General features: G+C 40.2%; 1 protein-coding gene across 3 annotated transcripts in view; it reads right to left on the bottom strand.

Moving 5' to 3' along the window:
- The window catches only part of SRGAP2 (SLIT-ROBO Rho GTPase activating protein 2), a 115417-nt gene that overhangs the window by 52754 nt on the left and 41848 nt on the right, over positions 1–20815 (bottom strand). For all 3 annotated transcript variants that reach the window (XM_058819605.1, XM_058819604.1, XM_058819603.1), the window contains exons 3-5: positions 17252–17414; positions 4543–4605; positions 289–504 (exon numbers count right to left, since the gene is read on the bottom strand). In XM_058819605.1, the coding sequence (XP_058675588.1) occupies positions 289–504; positions 4543–4605; positions 17252–17414 (442 nt within the window). The remainder of the gene's footprint in view (positions 1–288; positions 505–4542; positions 4606–17251; positions 17415–20815) is intronic.

Genomic DNA, 20815 nt, shown 5'->3' on the forward strand with positions numbered 1-20815 from the left:
GCACATCCCATTTTTGTGCTCATCCCATTTTTGTGCTCCTACCATTTTTGTGCCACGCACACCCTACTTTTGTGCCTATCCCATTTTGTGCACATCCCATTTCTCCGCACATCTCATTTTGGTGCAAATCCTATTTTTGTTCATTCCTCATTTTTCTGCACATCCTATTCTCGAGGATAACAGAAACTCTGTCCTAAAGGAATGTGCTGCTGGTTTTCCCTTCCCTTGAGCTGCCTGTAACCTGCCCAAGGAGTGAGATTTGCCTCAGAGGAAGGACCCTGCCATTACCTTCTCCTTCATCTTCTCGATTTTTTTGACGGAGCTCCTCCGCACGTGTTTCTCCTCAAACTTGACATTGGAGGTGGAGTCGGGGGAGCGCGGTGTCTGTTTGTCCTCCTGCTTCACCGACTTCCCAATCTGCTTCTCCTCCTGCTTCTCTGCCTCCTTCAGCTTGCTCTGGGCGCTGATGCTGTCAGCGTTGTACATGTGGTAGGTCTTCATCACCTGCAGACAACAAAATCCAACATTCAGCTCCCTGTGGGAATCCAGAAAATCAGAGCGGTTTGGGAAAAATGAAAAGGGCTCAGAGACAGCAGAAATGGGATTGGAGCTGAGCAGCAGCCATGGGATTGGTCAGCAGAAAAATTATGTGAGAAGTAGAAAAGTAAGGACAAACAAAACAATGGTCTGTGTATTATTGTCTGGATAGAATAACTCCCTAAGCTGCAGAAAAGTATATCTAGTGATAATATAATATAATATAATATAATATAATATAATATAATATAATATAATGTAATGTAATGTAATGTAATGTAATGTAATGTAATGTAATGTAGTGTAATGTAATGTAATGTAATGTAATATAATGTAATATAATGTAATATAATGTAATGTAACGTAGTATAATATAGTATAGTATAGTATAATGTAATATATAATATAATATAATATAATATAATATAATATAATATAATATAATATAATATATAACATAACATAGTATAGTATAGTATAATATAACATTATGCTATGTTATAAAATAAAGCATAGCATAATGTTATATTATACTACACTATATTTATTATATATATAGTATACATATTTATTATATTTATTATATATATAGCATATATATTTATTATATTTATTATGTATAGTATTTATTTATAATAAATACTTTAATTTATTATATATAGCATATATTATATATATATTACACTATACTATACACTAGTATATACTACACTATATACTATATACTATACTATATACTATACTATATACTATACTATATACTATACTATATACTATAAAATGAAATAAAATGAAATAAAATAAAATAAAATAAAATAAAATAAAATAAAATAAAATAAAATATCAACCCTCTAAGAACATAGGATCAAATGTACTCATTTCTCCCTTTATTGGGGTTGTCTGCAAATCCAACAGGGCAGGAGGTGCCTGAGGGAGTGGGGCTCTCAAAATGGGTCTGGAATCAAAGTGGGAGATTTGGTTCTGCAGCTGCTGCTTGGTTTGGCTTTGGCGTGTGCCTTCTTCAGTAAAGGAGGCACAAAAACAACAAAAAAAGGCTGCAGACTAATGCAGCCTCCTTGGCTGCTCAACGGAAGTGATATGGCAGGAAAATGAGAGCTTTCATCAGCAGGTAAGGATCTGAAGGGAGCTCTACCAGCCTTTCTTCTGGGTGAAGCAGAGCTTTGAACAGCTCAGCGTGGAAACCCAGCTCAGCACAGGGGCTGCAGAAGCCACCCAGGGGCCACATATTCAAATCAAATTTGGGAAATAAAAGTACTGCTTATTAAAAAAAAATTATATATATATTTATTTATGTATAAAATAAAAATAAATATATATTTATCTTATTTTAAAATAAATATATATTTATCTTATTTTAAAATAAATATATTTTTTATTATTTCATAATAATAAAAATAAAATATATATTTTACTTTTATTACTATTTTATAAAATTTTAAATATATTAAAATATATGTATTTATATATAAAATAAAAATAAATATATATTTCATTTAAATATATAATTTTTATTATTTTATAATAATAAAAATAAAATAGATACTTTTATTTTTATTATTGTTTTATAAATTTAAACTATATTAAAATATATGTATTTATATATAAAATAAAAATAAATATATATTTTCTTTTATTTAAAAATAAAAGTGTATACTTTCATTTTTATTATTTTATAATAATAAAAATTTTAAAATATATTTTTATCTTATTTTTATATTTTTAAAATATATGAAAATAATAATAGTAAAAATAAAAATATATGAATATATAGAACTAATATATATAAACATATAATAAAATTATAAACTAATTCTAAAATTCTAAATGAAATAAATTAATAATCAAGTGTGGTTCTTGGCTTTAGGCAGACCTGGACCCTGTGCTGTATGGACACCTATTACAGCACATTTTTATTAATAAATATAGATAAATATCCCCCCACACTAACAAAAATCCCATTTGTTTCATGTGATATTAATGCCTAGATCTGTGTTAAGCAAACAGAACCAAAGGACATGAGGTCTAAGGCAGTTTTTTATCCACAAATGCAAAGCAATTTGAATCCCTCACCAAAACAAACAAGATACAGCACTCACAGGGGGCAAAAAAAAATGCACAATTGCATGAAGCAGCAGCAATAAAGGCTCCACTTGTGAATAATCTGATTTATTTCAGATGAAAACCCGTTTACAGCTATTTTGCAGCAGAACATAACACAATTCCACCTAAGTGGGCTGCAGTGATCAGCAGAGGTCCCAGATTCAAAGAGACTCTGGATTTAAACATGAAAGGAAATGTGAGTGCTGAGGAACATCCTGAATAATTCACACCCCACACTGCCAGCCCCTGCAGATGCTCAGACTATAAAGCAGGAGTTTATAATTATAATAATTGATGCCAAGGAGTTGCTTTTCCTCTCTTGCTCAGAGCAGAGCTGGCAGAGGGGAAAAACAGAGGGAGAAAAATCCCAGTTTTGGTGGGGTTTTAATGGTTTTGTGCCAGTTTGGTGGAAGAAAAAGCAGAGGGAAAAATCCCAGTTTTGGTGAGTTTTTAATGGTTTTTTAGCAGATTCATATCCTTTCTTATGATCCCATCCATGACAGGACTCAAAAATTGAGCCAATTATGCCCTCAAACAGAAAACCATTTCTGGAGTGACGATTTGCCTCAATATTTGCCTTTGAGGCTCTAATTGCAAAAAAACTGTAATGAAACAATTCCCCCTATACATTTTACTGACATAAGAAATTTCAGGGAAACCCCTGAAACTCTGTAAATTTGATTTTTTTTACCCCAAATTTCCCCACAGGGTCAATATGGCACAGCCTGAGAAACAACCCTGAGTCACTTTTCGGAAGGAGGAAGGCCGGAACACAAATCTCAGTGTCATGACCCAACAAAATCACTGAGGAAGGAGAAAATAAAAGGCATTTTTGAGCCACTGAACACTGAGTTCTGCTTTTAAGGAAGAGAACTTGCTCAGCAACAGCAAAATTTTCATCAAGCAAGAGGTTTTTCCACTCAATATTGTGAGGAAAAGAAAAATCCCCACACAGCACATGAGAATTTGGGGACACATCCTCCCTCCTCTTCCTCCTCCTCATCTTTGGGGTCTCCAGTGGATTTAGTGAGAGATAAAAAGCAAAATTTTCATCAAGCAAGAGGTTTTTCCATTCAATATTGTGAAGAAAAGAAAAATCCCCACACAGCACATGAGAATTTGGGGACACATCCTCCCTCCTCTTCCTCCTCCTCCTCTTTGGGGTCTCCAGTGGATTTATTGAAAAATAAAAAGCAGAGATGGGAAAATTGGGAAAATCTCCCTCTAAAAGGAGCTGAGGGACAAATAATCTCACACCACACAAACCCCAAGATTTTGGGCATATTTGGGAATAATTTTCCTGTTTCTGGCTCTTTTTTAAACCATCACTGCAGCAAAGTGTGTGAGGGTGAGATCTGAGGGGAGACAACAATCAGAGGGCTGAAACAACATGAAAAGAGAGGGGAAAAATGGGATTTATGGAGTTTTAGAGCAGGGATTGCAGCATTTCTCAGGCAGAAATCAGAAAAATCCCCATGCAGCACCTGAGAATTTGGGGAAAAATCCTCCCTCCTCTTCCTCCTCCTCCTCTTTGGGGTCTCCAGTGGATTTAGTGGGAAATAAAAAGCAGAGATGGGGAAATCTCCCTCTAAAAGGAGCTGTTCTGCTGAGAGCTGAGGGACAAATAACCTCACACCACACAAACCCCAAGATTTTGGGCATATTTGGGAATAATTTCCCTATTTCTGGCTCTTTTTTTTTTAACCATCACTGCAGCAAAGTGTGTGGGGAGACAACAGCTCAGAGAGCTGAAACAACACGAAAACAGAGGGGAAAAAATGGGATTTTTGGAGGTTTGGAGCAGGGATTGCAGGATTTCTCAGGCAGAAATCAAACACTTCTCCCTTCTGGGTGAGGAGATGCCAAGAAATGAGTTTGATTTACCGTGTAGAGTTCATTCAAAACCTTCATCAGGTCCTCCTGGAGCTGCAGTCCCACTTCCTTGCTCTGCAACAGAACAGAGAAATGAAAGTTAATGGAGGAAGAGGCTGCAGAGGAAGCGAGCAAGGGCCAGCCACAAATAATTTGAGGCCAAATTAAGCAGTTTTGGTAAATCCAATCAGTGCCCAGCACAGAGGTATGTTGTAGTAGGGGTGTTAATAAAGTGAAATTTCAGATTGGCACTGTCAGGGGGGAAAAAAAAGGAAAAAAAAAAGGGGGAAAAGGGGGCAAAAAGGAGGGGGAAAGGGGGAAAAAAGGGGGAAAAATGAAAGAAAAAAGAAAAATAAAAGGGAAAAAGGAAGAAAAAGGGGAAAAGGGGGAAAAAAGGAAAAAGGGGGAAAAAGGAAAAAAATGAAAGAAAAAGAATAAAAAGAATAAAAAGAAAAAAGGGGAAAAAAGGAAAAAGGGGGAAAAGGGGGAAAAAAGAAGGAAAAAGAAAAGGAAAAACGGAAGAAAATGGAAAAAAGGAAGAAAAGGGGAAAAGGGAAAAGGGGAAAAAAGGTGGGAAAAAAGAAGGAAAAAGAAAAGGAAAAACGGAAGAAAATGGAAAAAAGGAAGAAAAGGGGAAAAAAGGAAAAAAGGGAAAAGGGGAAAAAAGAGGGGAAAATGAAAAAAAATGAAAAAATGAAAAAAAATTGGAAAAAGGGGGAAAAAAGAAGATAAAAGGAAGAAAATAAAGGTAAAAAAGGAAAAAATAAAAGCTCCATGGAACACAGATGGATATTTCCAGAGAATGTGAGATTTTCCATTTTCAAGCCTGAAAATCCAGAATTTTCCCATTTTCACGATATCAAGGAAGACTGTGGATGCAAAACCGCTTGGTGTGGAAGCAGAAGAAAAGCAGGATATGGAAACCACAACAAAACAAGAATAACTTAATTCAGTTTATAGATTTTATTCATTCACTGCCCACCAAGGCAGCATTTGTGTGCTCAAAGCTACGTGTTACAAGTGTTTAATATCTACTGGGGCAAGCAAATTTGATAAATTCAAGATTATTTATGCCTACAGCATTCATGAAAAGAAAGAGATAAAGAGGCAGTGCAGCCAAACCCACGCTTAAACCAACATTTCTGCCCAGGAAGTCAAGATAGTGCTAAGCCATGAGGAAAAAACCCAAAACACTGATAAATTGAAAAGCCAAAAGAGAAAGATTATGTGATTTAAATTTAAATTATTCTTTGCTCCATACTGTCCAGTTCAGCAGTGCTTGGAGTTTCTGAGGTTAGAAAATTGATTTATTAGAGACTTTTTTTTATTATTTTGGGGTGTTGTAGCTCAGACCAGCCTGGCATTGCTCTGTTGGCAGCACAATGGGGTTCACAGGTATCCAATGCCCAAAATTCTTTGGATTTTCCACATGTTCCAATCCCACATTCCTCACCCTGCTGCCCAGATGTTACAGGAAAAAAGAGCATCAGAACAAACACTGACAAAGGAAAGCTTTTCCTGAGGAGTCCCTAATTTAGAGAGACTTTCTTGATTCCAAACAGGGTTTTGTCCTCATAAATATCCTCAATTAACTGGATATGGCAGGGAAAGGTCCCTGCTCCAGCATCCCAGCTAAAATCAGAGCAGAAAATGGGTTTTAAGCCCAGCAGGGCAGGCAGATGCTGAGCTGGTACCTGGCCTGTCCTGAGGCCCCTCTGCCCACAGAATAAATCTGCTTTTCTATCCATTAACATTTGCCAGTTCACAATATCCATAGGTAAAAATCTGCCAAACTGAAAACAATCAGTTTGTTCAGATATTGCTGTAATTTACAGAAAAGCACAGAGCTGGTGATTCCCAACGTCCAGGAGAGTTTGAGGAACAAACCCACAGGATTTCACTTCTGGAAGCAGCAGGAGCTGAGATCTGGAGTGTTCCGACTGCCTGTCCTGGGTTGCCAAGCAAATTGTATTTTATTTGCCATCCTGATGGCAGTTGTCTTCTGTTCAGTGGGCAGTTTTCCTTATCTCTTCCACACCCACTCCTCCCTCCAGGAGGGATAATAATATTATATCATAATAATAATTATCTGCTGATAACAGCTATTGAATGTCCCTGCATGGCTGATAAGAACTACAGCATCCCATTGGGAGATGTGAGCCCAGAGGGAGGAGCCAAGCATTCCTACCCGGATATAATCCGGAGATTTCAAACATTCCTACCTGGATATAATCTGGAGATTTCAAGCATTCCTACCTGGATATAATCCGGAGATTTCAAACATTCCTACACGGATATAATCTGGAGATTTCAAACATTCCTACCTGGATATAATTTGGCGATTTCACACATTCCTACCCGGATATAATCTGGAGATTCTGGAACACCAGCACAGCTTCTCCACTGGATTGCCCAGAGGAACAGCAGCTGCCTCTTCTTCCCCTGGATCTTCAGAGGCAGAGACTGCACCTTTCTCCAGGATCCCTGCTCCAGCCGAACCAGCCCTGACACTGCAGGAGGGCTGAGCCACAATTCCAATGGGACTGCTGCCAACAGCCTGACCCACAGGCTGTCAGGTTGGGTTCTGACTCTGGCAGTGTTGGTTTTGTTTACTGCAATTTGTTTATTTTATCCTTTTATTTTCTTCCCTAATAAAGAACTGTTATTTCCTACTCCCAAATCTTTGCCTGAGAGTCCCTTAATTTAAAATTTATAGCAATTCAGAGGGAGGGGGTTTACATTTTCCATTTCAGGGGAGGCTCCTGCCTTCCTTAGCACACACCTGGCTTTCCTATCCTTTTCCTCCCCATGGAGGTGATCAATGGGAGGGACTGCCTGCAGTGCCCTGAGCACTGAACTTTTCACACAGAAAGACTTTCCACACACACTCCCAGTGCTGCCAGGCCTGGCCCCATCATCTGCCTCTCACCCCTGCTCTTTCCAGCCCATTTTGCTCATTCCTTGCTCATTTGCTGCACAAATTGCTGAAGCGTTAATTATAGGACGGATTAAAATGAATGTTTTAATGCAGGCTGGGGTTGAAGGGGTAAAGATGACGCCGAATTGTCAAAACACAAAACTCTCTGTGCTTCCAAATGAGCTCTCAAGAAAGGAGCTGCTGGATTGCTGGGCTGGAAAAATCCTTTCCATTAGGGTGAAGGTAAAACAGATCACAGGGGACGTCAGAACAAGAGCTGTGCAATGAGCACTGTTAATGTAAAATGTTCCCTGCACTGATTCCACCAAAAAAAAAAAGTCTAGGAGAAAAAAAGCTGAGCTGGCTGACCCTGATAAATGAAAATTCATTGGAGGAAGCAGAAGGGTTTGCTTGGGAAAGCCAGAGGAAAATGGATTGGATGTCAGGAAAAAGTTGTTGCTTGAGTGCAGTGGAGGGAGGTGGAGGTGAAGCACAAAGAGAATTTCCCTGAATTCCCAAGGAATTCCAAGTGCAGATTAAAGGCTGCTGATCCCACTGCCATCCAGGCACGAGAGATTCCAGCATCATGCCAGAAAATACCATGGAATTATGAATAAAATCCATGCCAAGGAAACACAACAAAGCCCTGGCAGTTGTGAATGTCTCAGTATCAATTACTATTGCAGCAGCCAATTCTGCATTGTTCTGTATTTTCTCTATTATTCTGTGTGTTTTGCAAAGAAAGAACAATTCATTTTGTAAACAAGGCAATAAATAAAAGGTATTCTGATCAGCTTTACTGTGATCTACTCCTGGCTGTACCTGCAACCAAGTTTATCTGTGCCTCCCTTAACGTGAGGAAGGGCTTGTGCAACAAAATCTTAATTAATTGGCTCCACTAATAAGCTGGGTGTGTGTGGGGTGGGAGTGTCCCCATAAACTGTCTGTCCTTGTTATCTGAGCAGGTTAAACCCTTCTCCTGTAGATCTGGAGATGATCTGGCTGGGAGAGCATCCTTGGGACAGACACAGGAGCTCCTGCACACCTGAGTGGGGCAGCTCCTCACCTGGGCTGGGCAGGGAGAGCTCACAGAGTGAGCTTCAGGATCATTAAATCCAACCCAGCCCCAACACCTCAACCCAACCCTGGCACCCAGTGCCACATCCAGGCTTTGTTAAACTCATCCAGGGATGGTGACTCCATGGCCTCCCCAGGCAGAACATTCCAGAACTTTATTGTCAGATTATGCTCTTTTCTGACCCACAGATGGGGCAACTGAGAGCCATTTTAAAAACTTTTATTCTATTTTCAGTCTCGTGTGAAGGGTGAGACAATACAGATGTTATAATTCACACCATCACAATCAGAAGTTAGCTATTTCCTAATTACAATTCATTATAAGTGTTTCTTGGCCTATCAGCTTTTGCCACACTATGCTGTAAATGCCCAATTCTCTACAAATTCATTTCCCACACTTTATCACCCCTTCCGTGAAAAACTTTTCCCTGCTATCCAGCCTGTATTTCCCTTGGTGCAGCTGGAGGTTGTGTGCTCAGGCTGTGTCAGTTCCTGTAGACAGAGCCCAGCCCCAGCTGAGCACGGGCACCTTTCAGGAGCTGCACAGTGATGGGGGCACCCCTGAGTCTCCTTTTCTCCAGGCTGAGCACCCCCAGCTCCCTCAGGGCTTCCTCACAGGGTTTGTGTTCCAAACCCATCTCCAACCTCATTGACTGGTCTGGATGAGGAGAAGGAGGAGGAGAACTTCCCTTCCTCAAACCATGGAGGTGATGAGCACCCCTTCCCTTCCCTTCCCTTCCCTGCACACCAGGGAGGTGATGAACACATCTTCCTCTCAAACCAGGGAGATGATGAGCACACCTTCCTTTCCCTCCAAACCATGGAGATGGTGAGCACTTCTTCCTCTCAAACCATGGAGATGATTAGGACACCTTCCCTTCCCTGCAAACCACGGAGGTGATGAGCACCCCTTCCCTTCCCTTCCCTTCCCTTCCCTTCCCTTCCCTTCCCTTCCCTTCCCTTCCCTTCCCTTCCCTTCCCTTCCCTTCCCTTCCCTTCCCTTCCCTTCCCTTCCCTTCCCTTCCCTTCCCTTCCCTTCCCTTCCCTTCCCTTCCCTTCCCTTCCCTTCCCTTCCCTTCCCTTCCCTTCCCTTCCCATCCATTCCCTTCCCTTCCCAGAGGTGATAAACACCTTTTTCCTCCCCCTGCACACCAGGGAAGCCCAGCAGGCTGTGGCCAGGCAGGGGATGAAGGTTTTCCCTGCTCTGAGCACACACACACACACTACTCCTTTGTTACTCCAGGGTGTATCTGCACCATGTGCAGGGCAGGAGGTTCTGCCACCCCTGGCTGGAACATAAATTCCCAGCACAGGGGGGGTTGTGCCAGCTCCTCAACAGGCTCTTTGTTCCAGCCCTCCTCCCCTCTAATTTAATCAAGGTGTTTTTGGGATCTGCTGCAGAGCTGTTCCGCATTCCACCCGACATTAACGACTTCAGCTTCCAAATATTTGGGGGGATAATAAAGAGGAGAGCTCAGGAATGCTGTCAGCATTCCCCAGCCCCAGCAAGGTCCTCCCAAGCCTGACAGAAAGATGGGATGGCTTCAAAATCAACATTTCCCGAGGTGCTTTCCCCACAAACCCAACAACAGCTCAAGCCACGAGAGGGTGAATGTGTAACACACCAAGATAAGAGATTTTTATCTAATTTGCTGCCTCAAATTATGTCACAGGGTGACAGCTGGAGCTGGAGCCCAAATCTGCTGATTCTGGAACTGGTCTGGAACAGCATCAGGTGTCTGCATCTTTTAAAAAGTAATAATTAAATGTGCCTAGGTGGTGAATAAACATCAAATACTTCCATGTTGTTTGAGTGAGGGTAAGGATGCCAGGAGGGGAGCAGGGATGTAGCACAGAGGCACCAACTCTGCACCTCAGTGAGAGTTTTACTCATGGCATTTGCACATTTACAAATTTACACCGTGGTGGAAAATATTTGTACAAATGCCCAACTTTTTAACCATTAACTTGTGTCATGTGGTGGTTTTCCGTGTGTGGGGTGCTTTAAGATTTGTCATTTTCTGCTACCAGAGCAGCAAGAGGCACAGTGCAGCTGTAAAGTAGGTCATGACAGACCCCTTTAGAGAATTAATAATTCCTTTTCCTTGATTACTGCAAGGCTTTTAACCAGCTCATTGTGGATTTTTTATTGCACATCAAACACCCTGCAGTGCACCAGGAGATAAACTGGGGGGGTTTCCCACCATCAAAGCTGCTAAATAGGAGGAGAATTTCAAATCCTCAGGTTGGTTTTCTTGATTCCAAACAGGGTTTTGTCCTCATAAATATCCTCAATTAAGTGGGTATGGCAGGGAAAGGTCCCTGCTCCAGCATCCCAGCTAAAATCAGAGCAAAAAATGGGTTTTTAACCCAGCAGGGCAGGCAGACACTGAGCTGGTAACTGGCCTGTCCTGAGGCCCCTCTGCCCACAGAATAAATCTGCATTTTTGTCCGTTAACATCTGCCAGTCACTTCACAACATCCACAGGTAAAAATCTGCCAAAATTAAATGAATAATTTTGTTCACACACTGCTCAAAGTGAGCATTTCACAGTCTGTCTTTTAAAAAAGGTAATTTTCTCTTTTTTTTTTTCTTTTTCCTTCAATTTGAACAAGATTATGAGGCTGCTTCCAGGAAAATTTCAAAGAGACAACACAGAAAGAGTGATTAAAGAGACCAAATTAAGGAGGCTGCTGCTCAAAGGTCTGTACACGTATAAATAATCCCAAGGGATCCCACTCAAAAGATACGTCTGGAGGCAAGAAAACCTGATAACCATGCAAGGAACAGGGAGAAAACCTGATAACCATGCAGAGAAATGAAGGGTCACATTCAATAGAGAGGGTGACAGGGGGATAGAGGGGAAAATGAAATCAAAGCAGGAATCAGCACAAAGAGAAACATATTTTGTGTGGAAAAAATGCATATATAAATATAAAAATAGAGAGGGTGACAGGGGGATGGAGGGAAAAAGGGAAATTAAAGGGGGAATCAGCTCAAATAGAAGAATATTTTTTGGGGAAAAAACCCCAGATACAAAACCCATATATAAATATAAAACCCATATATCAATATAAAACCCATATATACCATAAAAACCCCATATATAAATATAAAACCCATATATACCATAAAAACCCCATATATAAATATAAAACCCATATATACCATAAAAACCCCATGTATAAATATAAAAAGTTTTTTCCTGAAAGAGCGATAAAGTGTGGGAAATTAATTTATAGAGAATTAGGCATTTACAGCATGGTGTGGCAAAAGCTGATAGGCCAAGAAATGCTTCTAATGAATTGTAATTAGGAAATAGCTAACTTCTGATTGTGATGGTGTAAATTATAATATCTGTATTGTCTCATATATATATATATATATGTGTGTGTGTGTGTGTGTGTGTGTGTGTGTGTGTATATGAGACAATACATATATTATAATTTACATATATATATCTCATATATTTATAACATACATATATATAAATATAAAAACATATATAGATATAGAAAAGTAGAAATAAATAAATAAATAAAGGAGCTGTGCTGAAGGAGGAAAAGCAGGGGGAATCAAAGGGAGATGAAGGAATGAAAAGGAGCAGACATCAAAGCAGGATGATTTTCCAGGAGAGGGAGAGGTGACCAGAATAGCAACGCTGGTGGCACCAGGGCTGGGAACTGCAGCCCTGCACCAGAGCCAGCCCTAAATCATTAACTCTGCCCAAACAAGCAAACATCACCTCCTCCCCAAGGTGGAACTATTTGTCACTAGGACAATTCTCCCCCTTTATAGTTTTATTTGCTGGAAATGTGGTTATTTCACCATTTATCTTCCCCAGAATTGCACTGACACCAGCCCTGGGGGCAGACAAATCCCAGATTCCCACTGACAGCACCAGGATTCATCTTCAGGACTGTCAGACCCTGAGCAGGAGCATCTCACACCAACACCTGAACGTGTTTCCTTAGGAGAAACCAAAGAAAAGGCATGGAAAAGCACAGTGCTGCAAGAATTCCTGCAGCTCAGCTGAGAGTTCCAATCCAAAGCCACATTTGGGGCACACAGCTCAGACTTGGCAAGGTTCTGCAGGAAAAGGGACCCAGGTGAGTAACAAAGCCCAGAAGCAGGGAAAAGGGGCTGACACACAACGTTCATCCAGCAGCATGCCAGGGCAAAAGCACAGCTGCTCTTATCAGCAGAGATAGCTCTGAAGTGGCTGGCAGGCTCCCAAACATCCACTATGAATCCCTTCATCCCTGCCTTCATCCCCTTATCCATCCATCCATCCATCCCTCATCCATCCATCCATCAATCCATCCATCCATCCATCCATCCATCATCCGTCCATCCATCGTCCATCCATCCATCCATCCATCCGTCCATCCATCCATCCCTCATCCATCCATCCATCCATCCATCCATCCATCCATCCGTCCATCCATCGTCCATCCATCCATCCATCCATCCATCCATCCATCATCCATCCATCCCTCATCCATCCATCCATCCCCCATCCATCCATCCATCCATCCATCCATCCATCCATCCATCCATCCATCATCCATCCATCATCCATCCATCCATCCATCCATCCATCCATCCATCCATCATCCATCATCCATCCATCCATCCATCATCCATCCATCCCTCATCCATCCATCCGTCCATCCATCCATCCATCCATCCATCCATCATCCATCCATCCCTCATCCATCCATCCATCCGTCCATCCATCCATCCATCCATCCATCCATCCATCCATTCCCCATCCATCATCCATCCATCCTGCATCTCCTCATCCCAGCTCACGGTGACACACAGCCACACACCAGGGTTCCCAGGGTGCTGGAACCCCAAAAGCGCCACCACAACCCCTCTGGAAGCCCTTGTGCAGGGCAGGCAACCCCAATGGCTGCTGGAATTCACGGATTTCACACTGACAGGAACCCAGCCCTGCTCCACCATCAGCGCTTTGCAGAGTCCAAGAGTGACCACGTGAGAATCTCACCCTGAGCACTCTGAAGAGACCAAACCCACACTGCCACCACTCCTGGAGATGTTCTGGGTGCAGAAGGAGCTGCCGTCCCCACCTCAGGCTCTCTGCTTTCCCCTCCTCACTGCCACACGGACACATTTCAATCACAGAATCACCAGGGTGGAAGAGACCTTCAGGATCATTAAAGCCAACCCAGGTCCAACCCCTCAGCTCACCCCTGGCACCCAGTGCCACATCCAGGCTTTGTTAAACACCCCCAGGGATGGGGACTCCACCACCTCCCCTGGCAGAACATTCCAGAACTTTATTGTCAGATTATGCTCTTTTCTGACCCACAGATGGGGCAGCTGAGAGCCATTTTAAAAACTTTTATTCTATTTTCAGTCTCGTGTGAAGGGTGAGACAACACAGATGTTATAATTCACACCATCACAATCAGAAGTTAACTATTTCCTAATTACAATGCATTATAAGCATTTCTTGGCCTATCAGCTTTTACCACACCATGCTGTAAATGCCTCATTCTCTATAAATTAATTTCCCACACTTTATCACTTTTTCAGGAAAAAACTTTTTCCTGATATGCAACCTGCATTTCCCTTGGTGCAGCTGGAGGCTGTGTGCTCTGGTTGTGTCAGTTCCTGCAGAAAGAGCCCAGCCCCACCTGACTAAAATCATATTTCCTTTCCCTTTTCCCCTTTCCCTTTTTTCCTTTCCCTTTTCTCCTTTCCCTTTTCTCCTTTCCCTTTTCTCCTTTCCCTTTTCTCCTTTCCTTTCCTTTCCTTTCCTTTCCTTTCCTTTCCTTTCCTTTCCTTTCCTTTCCTTTCCTTTTTCCTTTTTCCTTTTTCCTTTTTCCTTTTTCCTTTTCTTATCTCACCCATCCAGCCCTGATCACAGCTGCACTCTGCCCTTTGAAAATCTCTCCACATCCTCAGAGATGCAGCAGCTCAAGAGCTCAGTTCCAAAAGGGACCTCAAGCACCTCCTTTTTTCCCTGCCTGTCCTCCCCACCTCACCTGCTCCATCCCAGCATCACACAAAACACTGATTTGAGAACAACCAAGGAAAAAAGAAATCCAAGGAAAGGATTTTCTGCCTCAGGATCTGCTTTTCCCTCAGCAGATGAGGATTTCTGTGTCACCATCCTGTCCCCATTTCATGGCATTATTTGCAACCTAAATCATTAACTCTGTTAATGATTCAGTTAATCAGCATTAATGATTCAGTTAATTCATTAACTTAAATAGTTCCCCAATTTCAGTTGGTAGGTTCTCCATCAACATCTACAGCAAGGCAGCCTCGCTTTGCCAGCAGCTTGTCCTTGTGTTTAACCCAGGAAAAGGTAAAAAAAGGTGAGGAAATTCCCTTTTTTTTTGCTTAAAGTTCAGAGAGACTCTGCCATCCTCTGTGCTGCTTTGGGATATTTTACAAATGTGCCACTGAGGGGGGTTATAAATGGGTAAAAATCTTTAAACCCACAGACTGCTAAACTGCTTTGCAGTATTTTAATCACACACCTCATCTGTTTTCTAGCCTGTAGTACCAATTTTAAGCTGCTTCTTGCAGCTCAGCAAGGGAAGGGACTCCAGTGAAAAAGCACAAACAGCTCCATGTCAGCCAAATTTCTCTATTTATCAGCTGCTACCAGATAAGAGAGGATGCAATTTTTGGTTTGAACCACGCAGCACAAGTGGAGTTGTAATCAAACACCTGATCTGGCCTTCAGCCAAGCTGGTATTCCTGGCGAACAGCCCAAGAAGTAGTTGGGATTTAACAACCAGTGCCTTTTGTTTGCACAAATTAATGTGGAGTTTGCCCTTGGCCTGGGAGAAACAAACCAGAGATGGTATTTTGCTGTTAACTGGTTATTTATTTGTTTTTTTATCCTTGTCCTGCTGCCCAAAATGAACTATAAACATGACTTTGCCCTGCTTTATAAGGGGCTGAAATAAAGCTGCCATTTCCAGCCAAACTGGGATAATATCAATTTCCAAGTGAGGCTTTGCCAAGGCATTTTCGAGGCCACCTTGTTCCAGCACGGCCCTTGTTGAAATTCAACAGGGAGATTATTCCTCCTTTGGAGGGATTAGAGGAACTGAAGAGTAACTGCCATTCAATAATCCCATGTAAGTATCTAATCAACCATAATGTAATTACCGGAAAGTTTTAAAAGGTCAAAAAGGCCTCAGTGTGACATAACTTGAAAAGGAGAAGATTCCTCCTGTGCTCAGGCAATGAGTTAGAAAAAAGAAGAAGTTGAAGAGAAACAGAATGTGAAAGTGGAATGTATTTTTTGTTTTCCATTGAAAACTCAAGAAACAGGCAAGTAACAGCTGGAGTATATATATATAATGTAGAAATTATTTAAATATATAAATATATCTATTTAATATATAAATATATATTAAAATATAAATATAAATATATAAAATATCTTTATTTTAGATATATTTTATATAGCAATATATATTTTCTATAAATATATAAATATAAATATTCATATATTTTAATTAAAATATCTTTATAAATATATATTATTTATAATATATATGATATAAAATATAAATATAGACATATTAAATATATATAAATTATAAAATATAAATAATATATATTATTAGCACAGAAAATACATATTATTTATCTAAAATATATTTTATATACATAATATATATTATATATAAAATATATATAATTTATATAAAAATATAGAATTTCTTTATAAATAATGTATGAATTATATATTATAAAATATAATAATAATAATAATTATATAAAATGCATATTAGTCATTTATATATATAGAATATAATTTGTATATATATTATACAAATATATATATATCTATATATATAGAGAGATATATATACATCTATCTCCACAAGTAATATCTGGAGTAGAATTTTAGATATATATTTAATATATATTTTTATTGATATATAAAGTTATATATATAATATATAATATATAATATATAATATATAATGTATAATATATAATATATAATATATAAAATGTAATTATAAATAATATATAAAATAAATATTATAATAAATATATAACATATATTATTTATTTATATATATAGAATATAATATATATATTATATTTATATATATATATATAACTCCACAAGTAATAGCTGGAGTAGTATTTTAGATATATATTTAATATATATTTTTATTGATATATAAAGTTATATATATAATATATAATATATAATATATAATGTATAATATATAATATATAATATATAAAATGTAATTATAAATAATATATAAAATAAATATTATAATAAATATATAACATATATTATTTATTTATATATATAGAATATAATATATATATTATATTTATATATATATATATAACTCCACAAGTAATAGCTGGAGTAGTATTTTAGATATATATTTAATATATACTTTTATTTATATATATGAAATATAATATATATCATTTATATATTATATATATTTTTATATATATCTGTAACTCCAGAAGTAATAGGTGGAGTGGTACTTTTTATAAATTAATTAATTAATTAATTACTAAATAAATAAAAATATATATTCAGAAGAACCAAAGTGAAAATCTGGGCTGGCGCACTCAACTCCACAATTAATAGGTGGAGTGGCATTTTTAATAAAAAATAAATAAATTAATGACTAAATAAATAAATATACAGAAGAACCAAAGGGAAGTTGTGTGCTGGAGCACTCAGTTACCTTCTTGAAGAGGCGCCCTGAGTCCTCGCTGACCTGCACGAAGCGCGGGATGATGTTGTTGAGATAAATGTCACTGAGCGTGGTGTGGTCCCTGCTCTCCCTCTTCACCTGGTTGAGCAGCAGGTTCCAGCAGTTCACTGGGGACAGCACGTTCTGATCCTTCCTGCAGGGACACAAAGCACGGACAACTGGTCAGGATTCCACCACAACCCTGGATCTGTAAGTGAGGCTGTGGGGAGGGTGGGATGCTGAGGAGGATACAGAAAATACACCCTCGGTTCCATTTCCCTGCATTCCCGTGAGCTTTTGTCCCCAACAAACAGATCCTATAAATGCCAGCTGCACTGTGCCAAGTGCAGCCTTTAATTTCTCCCTTTGAATCCAGGATTTTGTGCATAAATCAGAGCCTGAGGCAGGCAGGGCGATGGCTCCAGTGTCTGACAGGAGGTTTCACAGCCCTGTCTCAAACATTTGGGTCTTAACCACAACAAAAAAGATTTCAAGCACCCAGTGTGCCAAACAGCATCTGCGCAGGGAACAAAATCCTGTGCAAAACCATTATGGGAAGGATTCTCTATCTGTCCCACAGCTCCTAAAAGCTGCTTCATTTTCTCATCTTTGAACTTTCCCCAGCTTCTTTCAGCTGGAGCACCCAGCAAATGAGCAGTGCAAAGGGCAGCAGGGGAGAGGAGAGGAACTTTGGTGTATTTGGGTCAGTATTTCATTTATTGGAGGGAATAATTTGTCTCTCAGGGCAGCATTTCACCCCAGATGAAAGCTTGGGGTGCTCCAGCAGCAGATCCAGGTGGAGATTTAATGACAGCATGTCCTTCTATGCAGCTCTGGACAACATTTATTCACAATAATATTTATCTAGAAAATAATAAAACCTGTGGTGCAAAGCCCTGATTATTGTACAAGACTCTCATCAGATTTCTTTCCTCCTAAAAGCAATGCAGTTTAATTCCCATTGAAAGGGAAATTTTCTGCTCTTGAAAGGACAGCAATCTCTGCTGCAAGAAACATTGGGAAAATGGGAAAACTGACCCAGGGCAGAGTTTCATTACCCTTCTCGCGACACCAGCAGTTGGATTTGTGCAATATGGATAATTTTAGATAAAGGGTTTCAGAACAGCTGATCTTGATTTAATAAAAAATAAAAATAAAATTGGAAAGCTCAGGACTGACTGCAGCTTGTGATCTGGACTGCTTCACCCACTGACTCCATCCCTGCCCTCCAAAGCTGGCAGGGCTGCAAGTGAAAATTACCCAGCGACCATGAAGAGTTTGGGAAGGAAAACAGCAACAAAAAATGCCCAGACTCTCCACCAGCTGACCAAAATCCTGCTTAAAAACCCTCAGTGCCCCATTAGCACCAGGAGTTCTGTACAGAGGAGCTTGACAGCTGGTATGCAAGCAAAGCTGAGTTAATAGAAGAAATAATGATCATTTTTGAGTGTATCCATAGCAAAGAAAAAGACAAGGCCATCAGCATGAAAACAGATTACAAAAGATACATGAAAATTTTTGATTCTCCAGGGAAATGTTGGAACCCAGGACATTCCTCTGGCTGTCCTGGATGGCTCAAGACCCTGGCAAGGGTCTGAGAGACCTTGGCACAGAGTCAAAACCACCTGTGTCTTTGATTTTAATCCATGGAAACAATTCCCAACTTTGTGTGAAGAGTTACAAGCCACAAGAGTTTGAGTAGAATGATAGTTAATTTATCACAGGGTGAAAAAGTAGAATTTTGGGGTTTTTAGGATGGGGGTTCAGGAGGCAAGATGGAAGAATCTGGGTGTGTTCTGTCTTTCTCCTTCTTTTTCTTGTCCTCCATCTTCTGCTGTGATGGTGACACTTCTGGACTGGTTTAGAGTAGAAACAGACTGTCTAATATAAGTGACAGGTATTGGAAAATTATTGTAAATAATGTACAGGTAGTTTTTAGTATAAAAAGATATCACTGTCCTGAGGGTGGTCAGTGTGCTGGACAGATCTCAGCAGGTCAGAGAAAGAATGCTATAGATTAGAAATAATAAACTATTACCGCACCTGAGTGGGCGCGGCTGGTGAGAGAGAGACGGTGAATCTTGTATCTTGATCAGAAGGCATATTTATTAAGATATTATATATAATACATTAAGACTATACTAATTAGAATATAGAGAGAGGTTTGCAGAGCTGCTAGCTAAGCTAAGAATAGACAGAAAAGAATCTACAACAAAGTTGTGTCCAGGGACTCAGTCCCCCAGCTTGCACTGATGATTGGCCCTTAATTATAAACATAGAAAATGAGCCAATCAAGGTGAATCCTATTGCATTCCACAGCAGCTGATAACAATTGTTTACCTTCCCTTCTGAGGCCTCTGCCTTCCAGAAAACACAGAAATCTGAAAGAAAGGATTTCTGTGGAGAAATGTCTGCGACAATAAACAACTTTGAGAAGGAAAGCCAAGGAATCGCCTCTTATTCTTCAGTCTCAGAACTGGAAAAAGGAGACTTTTTCACACCTTGGGGTCATCCTGACACCAGGAACCCCGTCAGAAGGGGAAGCAGGAGAGCTGCAGGAGTTAAGTGGGAGTTGCAGCCCAGCTGTCCCAGCCACAGCAGCCCCGGCTGCCCCAAACACAAACAGCAGCGATGCCAGGAGCCTGCGGAAAGGCTGGGAGGGAGGCGCTGGTGCTGCCTGGCGCCAGATGGGTGCTGACACGCTCCCTGTGGTCACACATCCTGCAGGAAAAGCCACCCCAAACCCCAGAGCCCCCGGTGCACAGCTGGGCTTGTCACCTTCAGCATGCTCCAGCCACACACAGCCACACTGTCATTTTAAATTCCTTTCATTTCTTGTTGTTTTTGCTGTTCAATAACCCCTTCAGTGCCTTGCTTTTGTACAAATCCAGCATTTGGGAGACAAAACCTCTCCTTGGTTAGCTGCTGTCAGCACAAAGCTGATATTCGAGGCAGAAATAAGAGAGAAAATTAAATAGTTGCTTCAAACCTCCCAAGCATCCTCTAAAACTCCACAGACATTAACTTTTAAAGCACCTCTGGAGCTGCAGCTTCCCCTGGGGTGGGACGTGGGCGCAGTTTTCCCAACAGGGAGCAGGAATTGTACAACTGCTCACAAAAAAACCTCTTCATCCTCACCACAGCAGATGGCAGGGAGCAAACTGGGGCTCCCATTAAGCATTTCAACCCTCAAAGGAGCTGGCAAAGGCACTCTGCTCCCAGCTCCATGTCACCCAGAGGAGGGATGGAAAAGGGAAATATCACTGGGGGTGTAACACATTCTGCACAGTGACACAGTCCCCCTTCACCCTGGAGAGGTAAAACTGATGACATCAACCCAAAAACTTTTAGGATGTGAATATGAACTTTCCCACAGTGATGCTGCTGCCTTCACACTGACAACAACTTTTTGATTCCAACCTCCCCCATGAGGAGGAGGAGGAGGAAGATGCCAAGATGCAGGTTTATTTCAAGCACTGGTGTAAAGATGGTGTGGTGATAGTGAGTGTGGAGAGTTTATTTAGGTTAGCCTGAATTCCAGCAGATCACAGCCAT

The sequence above is a fragment of the Ammospiza caudacuta genome, chromosome 24, assembly GCF_027887145.1.
Source record: "Ammospiza caudacuta isolate bAmmCau1 chromosome 24, bAmmCau1.pri, whole genome shotgun sequence".
NCBI classification, from domain to species: domain Eukaryota; kingdom Metazoa; phylum Chordata; class Aves; order Passeriformes; family Passerellidae; genus Ammospiza; species Ammospiza caudacuta.